Source organism: Plutella xylostella, chromosome 6 (genome assembly GCF_932276165.1).
Source record: "Plutella xylostella chromosome 6, ilPluXylo3.1, whole genome shotgun sequence".
NCBI lineage: Eukaryota > Metazoa > Arthropoda > Insecta > Lepidoptera > Plutellidae > Plutella > Plutella xylostella.
Window position 1 is genome coordinate 8,612,640 of NC_063986.1, and position 23,560 is coordinate 8,636,199.

General features: G+C 36.7%; 1 protein-coding gene across 4 annotated transcripts in view; it reads left to right on the top strand.

The window, feature by feature from the left end:
• The window catches only part of LOC105384425 (sex determination protein fruitless), a 63,772-nt gene that overhangs the window by 15,258 nt on the left and 24,954 nt on the right, over positions 1 to 23,560 (top strand). For all 4 annotated transcript variants that reach the window (XM_038120151.2, XM_038120152.2, XM_038120159.2 and 1 more), the window contains exons 2-3: positions 17,905 to 17,933; positions 18,337 to 18,437. In XM_038120151.2, the coding sequence (XP_037976079.1) occupies positions 18,419 to 18,437 (19 nt within the window). In that variant the 5' untranslated portion in view covers positions 17,905 to 17,933; positions 18,337 to 18,418. The remainder of the gene's footprint in view (positions 1 to 17,904; positions 17,934 to 18,336; positions 18,438 to 23,560) is intronic.

The window sequence follows — 23,560 nt, forward strand, 5'->3', positions numbered from 1 at the left end:
TTTTAAAGGAATAAACTGTATGATATACCTAAATTGTATTTATTCAGTCACATAAAGCTAACTTAACTTCTAAAGCCAATACATATCTTAAATTAAATAGTAAGTGCCATCAAACCCGGTACCTTAGGTAATTTCTGAAAAAAGCAATCTCATAATCCTCTTTTTCAATATCGATATCCGTCGTAAACTAGGTAATTATTACAAGAGCATACATTGACATACAAACAGTAAACATTGAATTATACACCACTCAGTAAGAGTAATTAATTTAAACATTATTAATAGCACAATAAGATTGCAAATTGAACTAGATCCGAGGTCATCGCAAACGATTGCAAACGCCACGCACCCTATTCAATACATCAAACAGCTGACTCGTAATCAAATCACAGCATTTCGCCCGGCAGAATACAGCGTGTTGCGAAAATAGTTTTAAATATATTGGTAAAAGTCATTTTTATACACATTCATTATGATATCACGTAGCATAACCACAGCTAAGTTTTTTTTGGTAATTATATAACTTGACAGAGATACACCGAATTGTAACTATAATTCAAATAAATTTACTTAGGTTTCATGTTTCCAGGTCGTGTATACAGATTCCTGGGCTGATCTTCAGATTGACCCATTTTTACCTGTCCAGAATTATAGTTGACATATTTAGCCCACCACAGCCCGCACAGGCTGACCTTTACTCCATACTTCTATATAACTTTATTACAAAATCAGATCAGAAATTTCCTTTGTTGCTAACTAATTGTAGATTCACTAACACTTACAGCTTCAATAAACAATGGCGAGTCAAAGGACTGACAGCTAAATTAATATGTAAACAGCATCTACGCCGACACACAATTGATTGGTTACACTACTTGTGTTTCCTAGTTTCATTCGTGGTTGATAATATTTACTTGAGTACATCCCCATACCCAAAATATACTTTAGTGAAATTTTTATGTCATTGCTAAACTTTATTTTACTTTACATCCACATTAATTTTATCCAATGACCCAAAATTTAAAGTCAAGTCAAGTACCTCAATATCAACCAAAACGTCATACAAAGTGACAAAATCCTCCAACCCGAAGTGTCATCAAGTATTAAAATTAACTAACAGACAAATCTATTTCGGTCGTCAGCGATGTAATTCACGAGCATATTGATTCCACCCTATCTCGTCCAGCGTGCCGCACGCACACATGCACACTGCCGCACACAGGCGCGCCGCGTCCCACGAGCGGCACGTGTAAGCGGGCCCACCCCTCTCCGTTTCTGTCGCCCTAGTACTTTTGCGGGCCGCTGCGAACTACTGCCAAGTGAATATTGCCTCGTGTAAAATGCAATTTGATAGAACGGCGCTTTCGAACGACGCTTTCAAGCTTCTTTTTGTATAAAAAACTAAAAGTAGAAATACATGTTGAAAATAGTCGTCACGGAAAATGTTAAGTACCTAATAAAATTAATACAACTGTTATAAATGGACAAACAACACTTTTCAATTTATGAGTTAGTTACAAAGCAAATGGCTAACAACACCGTGCCAAAATCTACGATGAAAAAAGTTTTATTAATAGACTTAGAGGCACTCAAAGTGTTTCAATTTATCGGCTTTTAAAGCCGTCAAAGTTGAAAGTCCTGGTAACTGGGCGGCCCACAATTTAGTTACAGGAAAGTGGATCAAGGTCAATCAAGACCCCTCTGCTGGCTTCGTAGCGGTTACATGCTACGACCGCTACGGCGTAGCTCTCGCGTAGCGCGTACAAAATTCGTTGCACGTAGCTAATTTATCGTAAAGTGCAGGTTGATGAGCCATGTTAGGCGTTTAAAGGCATTATTATATTTTATTTAGGTACTATACAGTTTTAGTATAAAGTCGTCTAAAACTACTACTAATACTTGCAAAGGTGTATTTTAAGATTTACTTAATATTTTCGTAGAAATGAGAAAGATTCTCTTTTCACTTTATTAAAAAATTTGCCCTCTCTGAAAGCTTTTATGGTACATACTTATATAAAAGAGCTAAATGAATATAGTTACAACTTGTCGCCGGTGCAGCAGTTTGTAACACCTGGAGGCGAAATTTAATGTAAGATTTCATTTAAAGTATGCTAAAATTGTAGCCGTGTAAAAGTTCTTTGCTTTTTATCGTGACCAAATGCCACCTCTATTCTTAAATTCTCTGTGAAAAAAGTATCCAAAAAAAAGTTTATGATTTGATCAATGGAAAAGTGTGAGTCTAGTAGAATAGGTTGATTCCCGGCCGAGCCAGTTGGCGGCCCGCCAGACTTTAGTTACATTACAACTCGCATGTTGAATAAAACATTTTAACTAAATACTGCACTTACACAAGTGACTTGGCGATGCACCGCTGCTTTAAGACAAATTAAATATAATATGAGTCATCTATGTCTACTGCCTTGGGGAACAGAGTTTTAGAGCAATATGGTTTTATTCAATTAATTTAATAATGATTAAATATTCTATCCTTTAACATACTAAAAACAGAAAACCAAAGTTCTCAATCAAATGTTAACAATATTCGTGTTGTTTTCAGTTATACATATTAAAGTATTTTTCCGTTCAGAATCTGTCAATTTAGTATCTGAGATTAAAAAACGGACTTAATGTGTGTATTTACAATGATTGGGAAATTTTCCAGTCTCAACATCTTACTATTACTTTACCTATGTCTTTTTATTGATGTAGCAATAGTAACCCGATCGAACCAATCGTTCTTGACTTTCTCCGGAGCGGAGTACGTTATCAAAAGCATTCGGTCTCCGGTTCAAGACACGACGGAACGGATATTATCTATATTGAGCTGTATTCTGTGACACGATTATCGTCAACAAATAATATATTTTTACCAAAACAAGCTGACATTAGCAGCATTAATGAGAGCAATTCATACATTTTAAATCATGATAATATGAATTTCCAAAATCAATTTTCAAAAATATTATTTAGTGATGTACGTTAATTTCAGCTGCCCATATTTGTACTGCAATATGTGTAAATGGAAACGTTCCATCTAAGACTTTAGACTAGCGTTGCTAACGTACAAACACTTGACTAGGCCATCAGCCAACGGACAGGGATCGATTCTACTAATGAATGTATGTTTGTTACCAAGATATGTATTTATGTCTCGGTGAATAATGATGGAATATGATGACAGTTGAAGTGAAGATGACGGGTGATACGAGGCAAAATTATGGTACTTATATGATAATTACTTCTATTCTAACTTTATTATTTTACATTTAGGCATTTCAGCAACTTTGTCGACCGGTAACTGATAGTCATTTAGCATAATAATGATTTTAATAAGAGTGCCTACCAGTTATTGGAAGGTTCAGCCTGTTGGAACTAACCATAAAGCGTTGGCTGGAAGAAATAGCATTTCGGTAAAAATACTACTTTTGTACCCAAATTTCCTTTGGAATATCGCATATTTTTATACTACTTATACAGGCTTTAGCAATAAACTGTCTTACATAGTAAGCTGAAACCGGGTGACATAAATTCGTGATTTGCTTATGCGCAGTACTAGAATTAGTTCTCAGATCAAAGACAAACTGGGCCTGTAGACAGAGACACGATAGAGTTTCACCGGAGACAATCGGAGGACATTACAAAAGGCCCGGTATTGAGTCGGTGTGTATATTCGGGTAACAAAGGCTGATCTGTCGGGGTTGTCTTACATCGGAACCTGTAACCGAATGGTCACATTCATTCTTAGATATGTACATCTTGGTTGTTAAGTGTTAAACAGAATCATTATACTCCCTTATTTTTGTTCGGAAAGTGAATTAGGAAAACTGAGTAGGTATAATAAATGTATTGTTTTAACAGCAAAAATAAAAGTATACAATGGGCCTAAGCCCAGGGTCTATATTTATTTTATACTAGCAGTTCCCGCGAGCTTCGCTTCGCCTTAAAAAGTTTTACCGCGGGAATTCCGGGATTAAAAGTAGCCTATGTGTTAATCCAGGCTGTCAGATAACTCCATACCAAATTTCATTAAAAGGTTCAGCCGTTTTGACGTGAAGAGGAAACAAACATACACATACACACACACTCACAAACTTTCCCATTTATACTTAATTTAACATGTTCGGTAACTTTAATTCTATGTACCTACATAACGAAACAAATGTATTATTTTGCTATCATTAACATATATACTAACGGTCTTATTCATAAAAAAACCTTAAAGTACGTTTACTGAGCTCAATAACTACGGAACACTTTAAGCCTATTTGACGTTTCTTAAAAAATCTCTATTCATAATCGTTCCGTAAACCTTCAATAACTATAGTGATGCTACACAGGGGTATAATCGTGACAGTTCTGACATTGCGAAAAAGAGACGCTTAGCTACATTAAGCGTAAGAAAGAAACGTTAAGCTGTAAATGTTTTTTGTCCTTTTTGCTGTGGCGCCTGTTTACGTCAGTTCTCTTTGCCAAACAATGAAACAAATGAAAAATCTTTGCCAAACAAAGGCTGACAGTTACAACAAAATTTTCTAAATGCTATTTATTTTTGATTTGCTAGTGATTTGTGGGTGTTTATTAAGTTTATTAGACTATTATCATCACTTAACGAGTGTGTGACATGGGTGGGTGGATTTTGTTCGGTTGTATAGAGCATATTGAACGAAAACACGATGGAATGATGGATGAGATATATTTTCACATGTAAGTAGATACTATCAAGTTTAACAAGCTTACATTCATCATAGTACTATCTATTGGCTCGATTTTAATATAAAACGATACTAATTTTAATACTGTAAGGTCTTTTAGTATCAGTTTTAAGTAAAAATTACGAGGTACCATATCATAACAAATCACATGGTGTTGCAAGTTATTGAAAATTTATTTTACCCACAAATATTATAGTATGCAAAGAAAATACTAGAAATTGTAACGGACTCGGGTTGGGTTTACAAATGGGGCGCACGAATTCGGTTTTTGTGAAGATTGTATTTTGTAGAAGTCATTCTCCTCTTTCAAATGAGGTGCCTCTCATTGTGAGGAAACGTTCGTTTCGTTTTTTTCTTCTATGTGTGATTTCTTCTGTATAATATAAAGTTTATTGTATTGATACGAAATGCGTGTTTCCTTTAAAAAAAACCCCATCACATATTTGGCCCACGATTATAATGCTCATGCTCATCCATTTATCTCTGCTTCATAGGTTTCCGACAGAAAAAAAATATCAAGAAAATGGATAGACATTACCGGTCGCACAAATTGGGAACCAAAGAAACATACAAAAATTGTGTTCGGCACATTTTGAAGAGGATTGTTTCGATTGGACGAAGACAATGAATGATACAATCCACTCAGTTTGTGTATATTAAATAATTATATTGAAATCAAATAAGTATGAGTAAAGTTTTTTTTCTTATATCGTCGGTTGACAGGAAAAACTCACTAAGGCTGATTTTTCAATATTCAGATAAATGTTATCTGGGTAATACAAACATTGAGAAACATTGAGACGCAACAGCATCAAAATTATTTCCCAGCAAAACTTTTATCTGGCTATTGAAAAATTAGCCTTTAGTGTCTTTTTCCTATCAACCGACGATATACTCAAGTTTTGTTTTTGTTATTATGATAAGTTAAATTTCCCCATATTTAGGTTTAATTTTTTTGTCGGCAACATCTATGGTTTGAGTGAGAAAGAGAATAGTGCACACGGCGATTGCCAGTCTAGAGGTAGTAGGTCTATGTGATGCTAATAGATTTCACAGACCAAACATTTTGACATTTACCCTATTAAGTTGCCGGTCTGACGAAACCATAAACAAAAATAGCGAAAACTTTCATTCATTTATCAATCTCTATTATCTATGTTAGCCACGGCGCGGCACTTAAAAAAGTTTACGTTGGCTTAAAGGCGCAGTGGCCAAGCCAAAACCCACAAAAAAAAAAAATTACGTTACCATGGCAACTTATTTTCAGCAAATATTAACTCACAACAAATGTCAAATCGTCAATAAAGCAGAACAGCTGTTGACCGGCCGCCATGTTTTTGTACAATAGGAGTTTTACGGAAGGTGTATAGTAGGGTCCAGCCTACTTTAGCATATCAAGGTTTTACGAATCAGTTGGAGAGTTCTTTAGCGCTATTGATCGTTTATGAATAAAGTTTTTTTGACATTTGCTTATAGCAGGCCTATAGGTCTCCCGTAACTTTTTATGAATAAGACCGTAATATACCTATTATAAAAACCTGTATCTTTCCTCTCTATTAAATTAAATATAAGATAATAAAATAATATTATCCACGTTATCACGGTTACAGTTATTACATTGCTATTTAAAATGGTATCATTATTATGAAACAGTCTGTGAAAATGTTCACGAGCAGGCACCGTTGCGGTTTGGCCGGGTATAACTACTTGTAATTAATTGTTCGAAACAACATTACAACACTGTGCCCCACTGACCCGTTATTGCTGATAAATCTTCCTGTATTTTTTACATTGAAAAACTATTTTTGAATTTTTTTTAAGTAGATAAATTTAGAATTTACGGTCATTAACATTAAAAATGCTACCTATAATATCATATAATATCGAAGACTTGTTCCAAGAGAAATTAATTACTCTCATTATAATAATAATCAGGGCATACCTATTTTAATTTTAATTTCATTTAAATATCTAAACTGTCCTCTCGGTCGGCAATTGAACCCAAAACCTTCTCCGCTGTCTGTAAGTATACATAAATGCTACACCACTAGTTCGTTTAGTTCTGAAATCGTAAAAAAACTAAATAAGACCCAGTAATTGTCTCCTTCAACCGCAGTGGTTATTAAAATGCCGGATTTTATGGGAAAAGACATTTCCTTTCTCGGCCTTCAGCAGTTACAGCTTCGATTAGACAGTAACTGGTTCACTAACAGCCCTCAATCACTGAAGCTCGATTGAATATCTATCGAATTAAATATGTGTGCGCAAAAGGGTTAACATTTTTATACTGAAATCTGCATATCAGAGTAAATATTTGTCAAACTTCTAACGTATTTCAGGCCTGTAGTTTGAGTTAATTTGATTATTTTCCGTGGCTTTGTGCCCGCGGCAACTGGTGATGATTGTGCCATTGTTCGAACGCGTCTCGCTTCCGGTCAATTTGACCCATTGTTACACAATTCATAACCCTATTGTAATTCGGCGACCAATTCAGCGGCTCTACAAAAATGTAAAGGCAATAAGCATTTTTGTAAACAAAATGCACAATGAGAACGGCAAAAATGCAAGAATAATTTTGTCCACCTCATAAAATATTAATTTATTTTATCAATAAATTTCGTGGTTGGTTAACTTTTTCTGTCCAAAATAAACCATTTTGTATTCATAATTGAAATTATTCATAAAAATGAGTGCACACATGCATGGTTTTGTAATGGAGGCTGTGGGTGTATTTCCGAGTGCGGAAAACTCAAATGTATTGCGTACAATCGCGCGGTGATGGCGCCGGGACGTGCCCGCAATGTACGACAATATTACATTATGAAGTGCGGCCGGCACGTTCATCATATATGATTGTGATTGTACACCGACACTGTTTTGCAAAAGAGGAATAATTTGTTAGGTCTCATTTTCATATTTAGGGCGGTATTTCAGCAGTGCGTGCATGGCTACTGTACTCGGAAAGGAATCCTTGTTTCTAAGTCGCGCTACTTACTACACCTCTCAGCATTTCCAAGTAGTGTTGCCCTCGATCTGGAGAGGAACCAACTATACACAGTTTTTTGTGTAGGTATGTTGTACTTTTCTAGTGATAGCACAACATGCCAAAAATTTAAATTTCCCAAAGATATATTAATAAAATTATGTTGACTGCTGACAATTAGTAGTTCATCCAGACCTTTAAAAATATTTTCAGGTATCAATAAAGTCTAGCTTTAACTATGAAAGAGAAAAAACGGCACACCAAATATATCACTGCAGATGATAATTTAGGTTTTACAGTGTAGAAGATAATTTAGCCACTTACGTACACTGACAGTCGAACTCCCTCAGCGACTGCAGTGCATCAGTTTTTGTTTCATCTCGATAAGATCCGAGAGACAGAGTCAACAATACATCTCCGAGCGAGCAGTTACACTGCTTACATTGCTCTTGGCAAAGCTAGCGGAGTCCTAATTTTGTACTGAAACTTTCCGCGAAAACATCTCATTCGTGTACCTCAACTTTTGTCATTTGAAACCGGAATCACGTGGGCTTCACATTTGTACTAGTGTTCAATTGTTTTGATGATTGTTAAATATAGAAATTATAACGGTTCAAATAGGAATACAATGTAACTTTAAAGGATCCAGTGTAAAAATAATAAAATAACAGACACAGTTTTACAGTTCACTGCATTACAGACAGATATATTCGTCCTTTTGCATAAGCGCTTCTACCTTTTTCTACTCTATGCCGCTTTTTCAGTCTGCTTGCCACTAATATGCTGAACATTGCACCATAAACAGCTTTATTGATCAATATTACTATACAAGTTCAGTATTCAAAAAATAATAGGACTGTCAACATAACTAACTACAATAGCAACGTTAACTAAACCAGCCTATGTAAATCGAACGAGCGGCCCGGAACAAACAAAGCAAAGACCTCTAGGCTAGATGATGAAGCGCATAATATTTGGTGTTGTATGCATGACAAAGTCGGCCCCATAATTGATGATTTAGCTTGTATCCGCCCGGTTACAGCCGGCCCCGGGCGAGACATCATTCACCTCACAATCATATTGATACCTAGATATCTACGCATCACGCCAAAGGGTACACACAAACCTACCTAGTTACAGTTAGTGAAATAGATGAGTGAAACTGACGAGATGTGTGACATAAAAATATATCTGATTGGCAACTTGTTGATGTATTTGTTGTAGAGAAAAGATACAAAACTTAAGAATTCAAGGTGCAATCTGTCTGTATAGTATGAAAAATATTGATAATGGGTTAGAGTTTATTCTTAAAAACATGAAAAATACAAACGTTTCATCAACTCTTATCAATTTAGATGATTTGTCTGAAGGGCAGTTCCAGTAAGTGATTGATGATGATGACAATAACGACGAATTGTCGTAACGTCACTCAGGGGCGTATTTAAAGATTGCGCGCCCTGGGCTCCTGTAGTTTTCCGCCCCATCAAGGAATGAAAGAAAACAAAAAGAGCAGTCAGTGTACCTACCTACCAACCTAAATAGTATATGTACTTATAAGAACATTATGGTGAAAGATTTGCACAGAATGATATCTTCCGAAAAAAAATGATTTTTCTGGATAGACGAGTACATTTTAGAACGTTAATAAATAAAATTGTGCAGCGCGACTGAGTGAGGATTTTTTTTTTCTTCAGATTTCCTTTAAAAAAATACAGAGGCGGAAAAAAATAGACTATTCCACTGGTTCAGAAAAGAACAAATGCCGGCTTTCATACTTAAAAAATCCAGCACTCGTCACCAAAACACCTCAGAGTGACCCTGGAAAGATCTCTCACGTACAAAACCCACTGCCAAAACACCAAGAAGAAAGCCAGCTCCCGAAACAACCTTCTGCAACAGCTCACGTACCATCTGGGGCACCTCTCCGCAAGTTCTACGCATAAGTAGCCTAACACTGTGCTTCTCAGCCGAATTTGCCTGGGCAAGATATATGGGCAAGATTCTCATTTCTCAGAGCCTGAAGACAAAGGTCTTCAACCAGTGTGTCTTGCCAGTGATGACGTATGGTGCAGAGACGTGGACACTAACGGTAGGACTGGTCCACCGAATTAAAGTGGCTCAGCGTGCATTGGATTGGAGACAGCTGTGCTTGGGTTTTCTCTGATGGATCGTATCAGAAATGAGGTCCGTCAGAGGACTAAAGTTACCGACATAGATGTCAAAATGTGCAAGCTGATGTGGAAGTGGGCTGGTCATATCTGCGGAAGAACCGATAACCGTTGGGGTAGACGAGTTCTCGAGTGGAGACCATGAACAGGCAAACGCAGCGTGGGACGCCCTCCTGTCCGCTGGACTGACGACCTTAGGCGGGTAGAACCAGTAGTGGTTGAATGAGGAAGGCCGAGGACCGAGTGTTGTGGCGCTCCTTGGGAGAGGCCTATGTCCAGCAGTGGATGATTATTGGCTGATGATGATGATGAAATGGCAAAGGTCCGCGCATGCTAGAGAAGTAGATTTTGCTTTTAACACCGTATAGTAATGGGATGCCTCAAACCGACACCGCTCTATAAAGTCTACTCTCTGGCTGGGATAGCATACGGCGAAAAGTGGCATGTTCTGTTGAGAAAGCCAAACAAGAATGTGTTACCTGATTTAGATCATGTCTATCATATCACAGATAATCAGGTATCGCATAGATAATGAGGTATAATAATAAAAGCCAGTTAATTAAAATTAATATTTGTATTGTATAATAGTTAACTTAACCATTAATGAAAATAGTAAAATCACAATAATCAAACAACTAATTTTAATGAAATAAATAGATAAATCAATTTAAATTATTTAATAAGTAAAAACAGTGATTAATATATAATTATAAATTTATTATTAAACCAATATAACAACAATCAAAAGTAGTACTTATCTTATAATTTGGTAGCACACTGCATTAGCGGCACGACTGTCTCCGTCCACGTCTCAACCAAGACTGAGAATCTAACGACCAGTCGTACCGCTTTTATAGTAAAAATCCCACTCCGTACTTTGTACCGGACCAACAATACGAAGTGTGAATACATTATTTCTATGTTATTAAATGTATACATTTTACCTATATTAAAATTAATCATTATAATTATATCTATAAGTACATATATAACACGGCCATTCTGAATTGTACTTCGTTCCCCGAAGTACTAACTAAGTAGGTACATTAATTATAATCCACCAAATCACAGTCTTACTTCTTACATTAAGCAGACTTGATTTCAATCATCAATCACAATCTCACTTCTCACATTAAGTAGATTTGATTTCAACCATAAATCACAATCTCACTTCTCACATTAAGTAGATCTGTGATATCTATAACAAACATCATCATCTCACTTTTTACATTAAGTAGATATATGATCTGTATAAAAACCTATACTAATATTAAATCTATCACAGTCTCACTTTTTACATTAAGTAGACCTATGTTACAATCAATAATTGCTTACATTTACTTCATGGAACTTCTCATATAATAAACATTAACATTAAAAAACATTTACTTATACATAAATAAATCATCATAATTTTGTAGGCTCAATTTGCCAAATCTTCACCTCTCCATTCACCTAGCCATAACCTTAATTTATCCTTAGACACTGTTATATTTCTAAGATTGCCTACCCCTCTTAAAGTATACCTATCATGCGGAAGTATCTCGTCTATTATATAAGGACCTTTAAATCGTGGACTTAGTTTGTTGTGACGCCTATGATCCTGGTTCACATATACTACATTTCCTAAAACAAAGTTTTTATTATCCCTTCTAAATTTATCAAAGCGATTTTTAAATTTTTCCGATTCACGTGTTAATCGTTCAAATGCTAATTCTCGATCTGCTCTTAGATCAATAGTAGGTTCTGGAACAACTACATCATCTAAACGAGCCTGGATACTAGGTATATTACCATTGCAACCTATAAGCAGACGAATAGGATTGAATCCTGTAGATTTTTGGACAGTGGTATTAATTGTCTGTTGAACTTTCCACAAACTGCTCGGCCAATCTGGCGAACCATTACAAGAGGTGTTTAACATATCTATTACAGTGGATACGTATCGTTCTACCTGACCATTACCCCTTGGGGTACCTGTAGCAATCATGTGGTGTTCAATTTGTAAATCTCTAAACAAGGATGTTATTTGATGAGAACTAAAATTCGTACCCTTATCGGTAATAACTTTAGAAGGGGTTCCAAATAAAGTGATGGTATCTCGGATTATTGGTACTAATTCTTGGGCCGTTAGAGTTTTTAACGGTTTGAGTAAGGTATATTTAGTAAAGCCGTCTACAATAAGTAATATGTATTTATATCCCTCCGTCTGATTAAACGGACCTGTACAATCCAAATGGATTGTGTGAAAGGGTATAGGAGTTTTTTCAATCGGATGGAGAAAACCTTGTTTTGGCCCGGAATGACCTTTTCTTTCGATACATATTAAACAGTGTTTTATGTATTTGTGAACATAAGCAAACATACGGGGAAACCAAAAATATTCCTTAAGTTTTGACAATGTTTTATCAAATCCTATGTGGCAGTTTTCGTCATGAAAAAGTTTTAATAGTTCAAATCTACTTGTTTTTGGAATGTACAATTTAGGTAAGTTAGGTTGAATATTATAATACAATAAATTGTTTTGTATAAAGTACCGGTTGTGATCTAGGTCTCCGGCTACAACTAGACCCATTAGATTTTGTGTTTCAGGATCATTTTGTTGGGCTGTCTCTAACCAGGAAGGTGTATCATTGATAAGATTAACCAAACTAGTGTGATTATGGTGGGGCAATTCGTCGCTGTCCCATGTGGACACGGTAGTTTCTAATGGATCAATTGCGTTGTCTGAAGACGTTGTATTTACAGGGTTACGACTCAAAAAATCTACATGTCCCAAGTATTTTCCTTTCTTATATACAATTTCAAAGTCAAAATCTTGCATAAAAGTCCACCATCGGGCTACACGTGGAGATAAATCTTTTTTGTTCATAGTGGATTTGATAGAATTACAATCAGTGAATATTTGAAATTTAATGCCTAAAAGATAGACTCTGAAATGTTTAAGAGCATTATAGATCGCCAAAGTCTCTAAGTCATAAGAACAGTATTTAGACTCAACGGGAGTTGTTCTTTTGCTGTAGTAAGCAACAACCTTTTTATTACCATCAACAATTTGTATTAAGACAGCCCCATAACCTAAAGAACTGGCGTCAGTATGTAGTTCTGTCGGTCGGTCATAGTCGAAAACAGTAAGCAATGGTTTATCTGACAAATGTTTTATGATATAATTTCGAGCTTCGTTTTGTTCGGGGCCCCATTCCCATTTTTGATTGTTCTTTGTTAATTTGCTAATACAAGCGGTTTGGGTGGCAAAACCTGGGATAAATTTTCGAAAGTAACTTGCTAAACCCATAAACTGACGAACTTGTTTGACGTTTTTTGGATTAGGAGCATTTATTAATGCAGCAATTTTAGATTCACTGGGTCTAATGCCTTCTGAGGATATATGTCTACCCAAGTATTCAATATGGTCCACAAAAAATTTACTTTTTTTTAAATTAATAGCAAAACCAGCAGTGTTTAGCGCCTGTATGGTTCTTTCTAAGTAGTCAAGTCCTTCATCAATCGTTAGAAATGGAATAAGTATATCATCTATATATACTAACACAAAATTTAAATGTGAAATTGCTTTTGTAATAGCTTTTTGAAAAACAGCTGGTCCATTGCAGATCCCAAAAGGCATTTTAAGAAACTCATAATGCCCTGTAGGAGTTACAAAAGCAGTGTATTTAATTGAATCTGGACTAACAGGAATTTGATAAAAACCGTTTTTCATATCCAACGATATGAAGAATTTTGCTTTACCGAGTCTATCGATCTGATCCTCGATGAGAGGAAGTGGATATTTATCCTTTTCTAAAATTTTATTTAGTGCTCTGAAATCAATGCACATTCTGTCTGCGCCATCTTTCTTTTTAACCAATATTACAGGGCTACTAAAAGGAGAGTCACTATCCCGAATGATTCCTTTGTCTAAAAGATCCCGAATAATTTTATCCACTTTTTCCTTCTCAACAGGTGCCAATCGATAGGGTCGGTAACTGACTGTCTCATTATTTTTCAAAACTAATTTTAATTCACCAGTTTGCACTGACCCTGTCTCACCGAGTACTAATGGATATTTTTCGAAAATATTTATAATTTTGTCTTGTAAATCTATGGGCAAATGGTCTATTCTTGAAATTAATTCACAAGGTTCGTTTACTAAATTTACTTCTGCAAGAGATGCACATAATTTCCTAGATAATCGACAACCTTCTGAATCAGTTATGATTTCTATATCTGGAAAACTAACAGCATTTCTACCTATTAGAAGGTCGTAGCAAAAAGCGTCATCTCTGACTACGTTTATGTCAAGCTCTAAAGCTAACCCCTCAAATTGAACAATTTCGGTAATTAAAGCAAAGATATGTATTTGATTTTGTCCTATGCCCTTTATATATTTAGATACCGGTATAAAGTGACATCCTAATTTGTTTGCAATAGACTCTTTAATCAAACTACAATCGGCTCCTGTATCAATCAAAGAATCAATTGCTACTCCATTAATATGAACTGGAGTGAGATTCAATTTGGTTTTCCTAAAAAATTGCTCCCTTTGGCAGAAACTGTGACTAAAGAGGAAGATTCAGCTCGTTGCTTGTGATAACAAACGGATTCTGTATGGCCAAGTTTTTTGCAATAGGTACAAACTTTCTGTTGATAGTTATTTGGTTTAGAAACCGGCGGGGTAGTTTGCTGTTTGAACTGTTGAGATTGCTGTGGTTGTTTTTTAAAACATTGTGAATGTAAATGCCCACTTTGATTACATATGTAACATTTTTTTTCTATGTTAAATCTAGCACGTTTTACCCCGCTAGGTCCTGCACCATTTAAACTCTCATCATTATTTTCTAAACATCGTTGACCAGTCGTACCGCTTTTATAGTAAAAATCCCACTCCGTACTTTGTACCGGACCAACAATACGAAGTGTGAATACATTATTTCTATGTTATTAAATGTATACATTTTACCTATATTAAAATTAATCATTATAATTATATCTATAAGTACATATATAACAAATGCGACTCCAGACATCCACTTTACTCACATACTGCCGAACATTCGCGCCTTAAGAGCCGCAAAGCGTTTCTAAATAGTGAGGTGTCCTTAACGGATGAAAACCCACAAAACGCAAGGCTAAGGCTCTGGGACGAAAAGCAGCCCTAGGATCCTTTCCTACCTCTTGAGGAAAAACTTGCTCACGGTAACAGTCTTCCCTGGCACATTTGGAAGACTCTAAATCGGTTGCGAGCAGACGTAGGCTGCTGCAAGGACAATCTCTGCAAGTGGGGCTATACCGTTGGTACCAACCTATGCGACTGTGGTACCGCCCCCCAGACTATGGAGCATTTACTCTCCTGTCCCTGTGCCCTTCGACCAGCACTCGGGAAGACTTAGGTACTCCAGGCCAACCAGAATGCTATCAAAGTTGCTTCTTTTTGGTCTGGACAAATTTAAAAATTCGTATGTTCACTGACACGAAAGAAGAAGTGAAGAGTACCTACCAACCTACATATTGTATAAGAACATTGTGGTGATAGATTTACATAGATAATGATATCTTCCGAACAAAAAAAAATTCTGGATAGACGAGTACATTTTAGAACGTTTAGATATAAACTTGTGCAGGGCGACTGAGTGAGGCAATTTTTCTCAAAAAAATAACGAGGGGGAAAAAAATTTTACTAATCCCTCGGTTCAGAAAAGAACGAAGGCCGGCTTTCATACTTTAAATAATATTTCTTAAGGCATGAAATCAACATGAATAAAGATAGCTCAGGGCTGTTTTAGGCTTACGCCCTAAAATATTGTTCTGTACTTTTTTAATCCTCGAACCTAAAGCCCTTCAAGGGCGGCCTGAGGCCGCCCCTAGGCCGCCCCTCGCCGCCTGCCGCCCCGGGCTGTAGCCCTTTTAGCCCTAGGGTAAATACGCCCCTGACGTCACTACTGACTTCTTTTGTACCTATATGATTCATGTAGATCGACGACACGTTTATATAAGTCCCAGACAACTTTCATACTTTGTAAAATATACGAAGAACCCTAAGTCAGCTGTTGTAAAATCCATTTTATTCTGCCATTTGTTGGTTATTCCCCAGGCATTAGGTAAATGAAACTTCATAAGGCTGTTCCTATATTTTACAAAGTATGTGGTCCGCTTCCAACTTTATACTTAATGGTTCACAATTTGAAAAACTTGGTACTATATACAGGTATTTTTTTGACTAACGGAAGAGTGAATATTAGACGAAGCTGAAATTGATCTAGAAAGTTCAGCCCAGATCTCGGCAGGCTGCCAAATCTATGCCCCTTTGATTTTATAGCTGCCAATTTGTCTAACGTATTGGATGTCATTGTCATAGGTACGTGTAAGCTGTAACACTGCCTGTAAACTACTTATCTTAAAAATAATACTTACTAGCATTACGAATTTTAAATTCATAAAAAGTAGAAAAGTGAATAACTCATTATTCTAAACAAGTTTTATTCTGCGGCTACATTAGGACATTCTTAAATAAATAACTTTCTCAAATGTTGAAAAGACTATTTCGGCTAAAAACTTTACCAACAGCCCCTTTACGTATAGGTGAAATATAACAGAAACACTCTGACCTTTGCCTACTCTTAACGTGTCTCTGTGCAATCTCTCCGATAGAGCCAGCACCAGAGGGACCCTAAAAAGCGGAATTCAGTTACCGTTAACGAACACAACGCGTTCTGCAATCGAAACTGTAGCGACACCTTTGTGTCGCCAATAGAATTAGCACGCAAGGGGGCCGCCATTACGCATGCACGCCGCACACAACCACTAGTTACATCAATCGACTCGGCCACACTTCTCTGGGGGGGTCACTCTAGGTTACGAGAAACCCTGCTACCCCAACCACGACTCTATCTCGTCGAATCAAACGTACCGAAGGCATGACAGCTCTAGATCGATCGTTTTTTGTGAAGCTAGAGCAAACCCCCTGCTCCAGATTTAATACTATCATCAGCATTTGCATGTCACAGGAATGTTGGCCGGTAAATGCTGTATTACGTAAGGGGATGCATTGCGCAGGTAATGCAAGCTTCATCGAATAACTTGATTTCGGCCACATTAACATAGGTAACGCGAATCTCCGCGCATTATGTATGCAATATGCAATCGGTCTGGTAAACAAAGATTATTATTGAATGTTGCCTCTAAATTGATTTGTTGTGGCTCGTTTTAATGGAATCAAAATTATTGCACCTTTATTAGATTTGAAAAGCTATTTAAAACACACAATTAGTGTAACATTTATTTTTTTACATGATATCTACTGATACCTACTAACAAGGACATAATCTGTATGTAAAAAACTGATTATTTTAATTATACCTATATTTTAAATATAATTTCTCCCATATACCGTTCTATAACATCTACCTACATCCGTCAGCTTTCTTTTATCTCCCTATGCCATAATAGTGTACAGATTATAGACAATACGGATGCCGTATTAAGGTTTAACGCGAGCTGGTGTTATAAAATCCCTATTGTTCTCTATAAAAATTGTGCTTAGAAAAGTGGCAGTTTCCTTATACCTATGTCTTATGTTATAAAACTAGTCAGCATTATGTTTCTTACGTTAACGATATCAATAGATCCACCTCATTGTATTCATAGCCCATGTCAGTTTTCCATTAAGCTAGATATCCTTTCTTTTGTCCTAAAAAAGAATAGGTTTACCACGCAAGTCCTCTTATTCAAGGTTTTTGGATCACATTTCACCCTTTTCATGAGAGTTTCATTGAAATATCTACCGGAAGATGAGATATGAAAATAAAATGTCTTCGTTGTGTTTTGTTAGTGCTTCAGTTTACAACAAAAATAGTCCACCGCAGCACGCAATCCACATTCCATCTTCTTGAGGAAAATTTATCAAACATTATAAGATTTTTTTAAAATAATTTCGGGGATTTTCAAATCAATACAATTCAATACAATTAATTATACTAATTACGCCACACAAAAGTCCAATCCTCTTGTTTTCTTTTCAATTCTAAATTTCTCTTATTTTTTCCAGATCTCATCCGAGCACCGTGGCTAACCCTGGTAAGTTTGTAGACGCCGTACACCAATCAAATCAAATCTATAGTTAAACTTCCTAAATTTACTCAACTCCTAACCACGAAACTTTCGACTTACATTCAAACTATGCGGAAATATAAACGACAACTCCACTCAAGTTGGGTCACCAAGGTACACTGCACACAGCCGCCGCCGCGCACCCACACAGCCGCGCGGGGTCGGCACATTATACTCTAACACACACTAATTCATAGAAGGCGAACAAGAGCTCTTTACCCCGCATACCCGCCTGGTATTTGATGTAACGAAGAGGTGGCGCCATTCACTGAAAAGCCACTTGTGTCGATTATAACAGCGCAAATAGCCCACATCCACACATCTACCCTAATGCAACACGACACTTGACTAGTACTTGGCATATTCACAGGGTAATTAGCCGCATACCAAAATTAATCAGCCGCTCCAGGCCAAAATCAGCGCTGATTGCTGCAGGCGTTGACCAGATACGGATGAATTTAACTACTAAAGGTAAGCTCGACTTAATATTTCAGCCGTAGAGCGAGTGTTTTCAATTTGATCCGTAATTGTGACTTGATTAATTAGGTATGACTTAATTTGACGGGGACGATGGCGATGACGAATTTGGAAAAACAACGGTTTAAAAATGAATAAGTTTTAATCGGTGCAACAGACGCCCGACAGTTGAGCAGGCCAGCGACCATTAATAAATGAGTGTTCAATAAGCGAGGCGCGGAGACTGCCAAGCTTATAATGTGTTGGTAGGCGGGCGGCAGACACCCGCCTGCGGCCGCTTCCTGTCCGACGCTGCCCTTTGCACACTCACTTTGATGGTGACATGTGTAAAAAATTTTCCCAGTACTTAGGTCTTAGCTATCTAAATAAAATAATTGCCCTGTTAGGTACCTATACCTTCTTATTTGTAAGAGACGTATGTATACAGTTTTCTGTGCGTCGTTGGAAAACAAATGAGAAAATAAAATTATGGACTTCACCATAAATCAGTACACTGCTGATAATATATCACAAATAAGCAGGTTTAAAATCCCTCTAAACTCTTACGACGTCTTACACCAACAAAACGTGCCTAGATTTGAAATTCGTGGTCATTTCTATTTCCACATGTCCATACGAACTCCATTTTCGCTCACAGTGGGCATTTTCTAAGAAATGCCTGCAAACAGTCCATAGAGCTGCAACATACGGAACTGCCCCGCATCTGACAACTGGGGTGTAAGTGAACTTTACATCGTTTGTGACCATCGAGTGTACAGTACACTACACTGTGTACTGTAGTGAACACTCCACCACAGTACACTATGGATGGGGTATCGATTCGAGTATCATTCGCCTGCATTCAGTGGGGCTTGTAATAGAAATACTATCGACGACTTGACACGTTCGCTTACTGCTTGACTCTGTGACATGTGAAGTTATGATATGACTATTGACTGCGGAAAAATGACGGCAAAGTTATCATTTTATTTCTTTGTTAAATATGTCATAAATTAGATAACGACTGTGTTCCTGCGTAGCAGAATCAAAGTAACAATAAAATCTGATCATTCATTAAAAATTATGTTTTTTTTTTAAGTTAAAAAGTAACTTACTGAATATTACGACGTAAGTTACGGCAGCTAGTGTACCACCACCACATTGTTCCATGCGAGAAATTCAAGAGAATAGTGGAAATGATCGCCAACTTCCGATAAAAGACGAGCTGGGAGGGAGGCTCTATGTCTTCCTATACCTACGTGCTTTGCCAAGGAAAATATTTACGTCTTCTTACACTTCTGGTTACATGGTGTGTATTTACCAGACTCTGGACGAGGCAATTACGGCTTTGGTGGCACGGCTTTGGTTTTTGTAACATCCAGTTGGCTGTTCAAACATAGCCGCTGGTCTCGTTTTTCTAGTGTAGCCCTTTTGAATTCGTCACACATGGTAGACATGTTTTGTCCATTCATGTCGACCGCCTTTCTTAGGAAACAAGTGCGGTTTTTTTTCCTACATAACATACACATAAAAATACTATGAATATGTATGTAGGATAACATAACAAAAACCAAATTCATTTTACCGTTAGGTAATATAAAGTAAAACACCAATAGAAGAGCAAAATTTTGCAAAATTGAAGGATTTTTTGTTGTTACTGGTATGTATTTCTATTAGGTTTTTGAAAGTATCATTCTGTATGTGTAAATGTTAAAGATTACCCTGCAGTGATCATATACATAAAGTAAAACACCAATAGAAGAGCAAAATTTTGCAAAATTGAAGGATTTTTTGTTGTTACTGGTATGTATTTCTATTAGGTTTTTGAAAGTATCATTCTGTATGTGTAAATGTTAAAGATTACCCTGCATTAGGGTGTATTTGCTAGATCGGATTTACTGTTGTAACCAGTGAGTTGGCAAGGGGACCATAAGTACTACAATTATAAGTATTATAATTGTAGTACTTATGGTCCCCTTGCCAACTCACTGGTTACAACAGTAAATCCGATCTAGCAAATACACCCTAATCCGGTATTTAGCTATGATCGTGTCTATTAGTGACGCTTCATCGTAATTGTTTGTTAGTTTAGCAAACGGTCGGTCGAGGTATTCGATGTAGTTACAGGTCTGAAAATAAATATTTACCTACTTTTATGGCTAAAACAAAATTGTTATGAATGACGTCATTACGTATTTATACCGACTTTTACAAGAGCACCAATCGGCCTTATGTGAATAAAAAAGTAATAGGTGTGAATTTTGCTATACTTTGTATAAAAATAAATATACCTAATGCGATAATGTTAGTAAGTTAGTATAATGTTCGTTTTGTTGCTCAGTATTAACTGAAGAGATTGGCTTATTCTAGAGATGCCCTACAAACCTTTGTGGAGGCTGACCTCCTTCAGAACTTGTCCTTTATTTGCGTGTCTCGCTCTTAAACTGAAACTTCTTATTTATTTAGCTCTTTCCACTTTTAATTACATACTTAGATATTTTTATAAGTATTATTATACAAATTGTTGCAAAAGTGGTAAGTATAGTAAGCCGAAATTCTGACTCCTTAGTCTGAGTGACTCAGAGAATCATTGTGCACAACATTTGGTAGATAGTTATCTCCTTTATTTAGCTCAATGCAGTCTAGTGATGTATACGGTAAATGTAGAGGCACCTCTGCGTTTTTTTATTTATTTCCAATAACTAGGAAGGTGCATAGCTCTGTGAAATCCCATTTTACAAATAAGTATAGATAGGTATGTAGGTACTTATAGAAATTCAATTTAAACTCTTCAACAACTTTGATTGTGAAGATAGAGTTGTAAGTGATGTGCCAGGAAATAAATATGGAAGGAAAATATGTTGTGTATCGTTGACATTTCTAAGTTACGCTTTCTACTCGATATGCAGAGTTCCAAACTAGGGAGCAACTTTTACTAAGTTTGGTCGTTGCATGTTTTACAATTGTAAAGAGTGAAGTTACTTATTTAACGATGTGCAATGTATATAAGTACCTACTGTCATTTATTTACTCTAGAATAACGATTACCTGATATTAGTTTGACACTTTCCTACTTACACTTCCTCTAATTAATAAAGTGTTATTTGAAGATGGATTAGGGCTTTGAAAAGGGCTGGTTAAATGTAATTGCATTTTTGTATAGCTTTGTACATTGGCTGGAGTTATTGTTAAACAGGCTGTTGCCCTGGCTATAATACTATTCTCTGAGCATGCTGACGTCTTAGTTGGTATCAAATTAATTTATCAAATAAGATCAATAAATTTAATTAACGATGTATTGTATGTATTTATCGGTTTTGAAATTCTTCATTCGATTCAATACCAAATATCACCGGCCAAAAGCCCCAAAAGTTAGATAATGGAGGGGCTGCTGGTCCGAACAATTACCATTTAGCCAGTGGCGAGCAACCAAAGCCATTTGCCACTTAAAAGATCTACTACGGCACTTAGGCCCGAGTCTAATATTCGTACACAGATATCAAATGGGTCCCATCAGCTTCGTGATCCCAATCGCAGCAAACAGTGGTAATTCGCGTAACTGCGTCTATTTTGAATATTGGGGCTGATCGCCCCGAGGCAGCTTGTATTGTCCACTCAACGAAAAGGCCCTCGCATAATAACCAATACACGGACATAGCTGAAGCAAGCCTCAACGTCCGCAAATAGGATAATGGCCGGCCTATCTCGTCGTTTGCTACGCTTATCTGTCCTGAAATTGTATCGACATAGTTCAGGTTGTGTCGTGCGAATAACAGCATTTTACAGCTTTCATTCTGTTAATAATATCTCCCATACTAATGTAATATAATAATAATTATATAAGTAGGCATAAATTGACAAAACTCGATCTTTAATGTTTTGCAATATTTTTTCTTACGGTTGATGAAATGAAAAAGTAGTAATACCTACCTATAAGGTGTATATTACCTTGCACATCGTGACTAGTCATCATTGTTCTACTGCCTTTATAGCGTCGAGCTTCTTCTTAGTTACAAGGCAAAAGTGCGGTGTGCCGCGAAATTGCGATTTCTGATAAACCCACTATGGATAGCCACATTATATTGAAGTGCCCAGCCTTCACGAGGGATGGCCAATAGTGGAGGTACTTTGTGATGTTCAATTTGTCATTCCCTTATGGTTATTTCCCTTGTATTAATAAAGGAATTAAGTGAGCGGTGCGCGGTGGTAACTCAGTCAGGTAAGCGCCCGCTTCTCACGCCAGATACGGGTTCGAATCCCGGCGCTAACATTGTATCTACCAACGAGTTCTTTGAATTTAATTACAATGTAAACCATCGCTCTTGAAAAAATTGTGAGTAAACCTGCATATCTAGAATTTACATTTAGCACACGTAGATAAGTGAACCAACCAACCCGCAATGAACCAGCAGCGTGGTGGGAAATGGTCCAAGCTTAGCAAGGCAGTTTAGACCTAGGGGATATGCACAAGGGTTCCATTAAAGAGAGCCAGGTGATAGTACTTACACCTCCACAGTGAATAGAATAGAATGGTATTAAATATGTAGTCAAGAATAGAATAGAATATAATATATCTTTATTGAACACCACAAATTAAAACATACAAAGAGAACTTATAAACTAGGAACAATGAACAATAGGCGGCCTTATCGCTAAGAGCGATCTCTTACAGGCAACCTTAAACATAAAGAAATAAAAGTAAAGAAACTTTGAGGGTTGGTTAGTATAGTTTTGCTACAACACTAAGTAGGTACTTATTGTGGGTAAGTACAGACTACTACAGCTAACTGAGGTATTGCGAGTTAGAGTTGCATTCCCATTGAAAGTGAAATAATATATTATTTAAGCAATAGAATGAAAATTCTATGTAAAATAAAGGCTACGTAGCAAGGAATTCTTAAACCTGATTTTCGAAAAAGTTCCAATGGCTAAAGTATTATAATTACCTATCTATCATACAGCCTTTAGGTACACCTACATAACATATTTTTTAAGATAAGGTCCGGATTGTATCCGCGTCTCCATCGGCCACTGTTAAAGGAAGACGGGAGCTTTGGACTGTGTATCAGTGTCAGGTTGTTAGTTTCAGCCCACTCCTCTACAGCCTGTCCAGATGCGTCAGTAGTATCATATCCCCA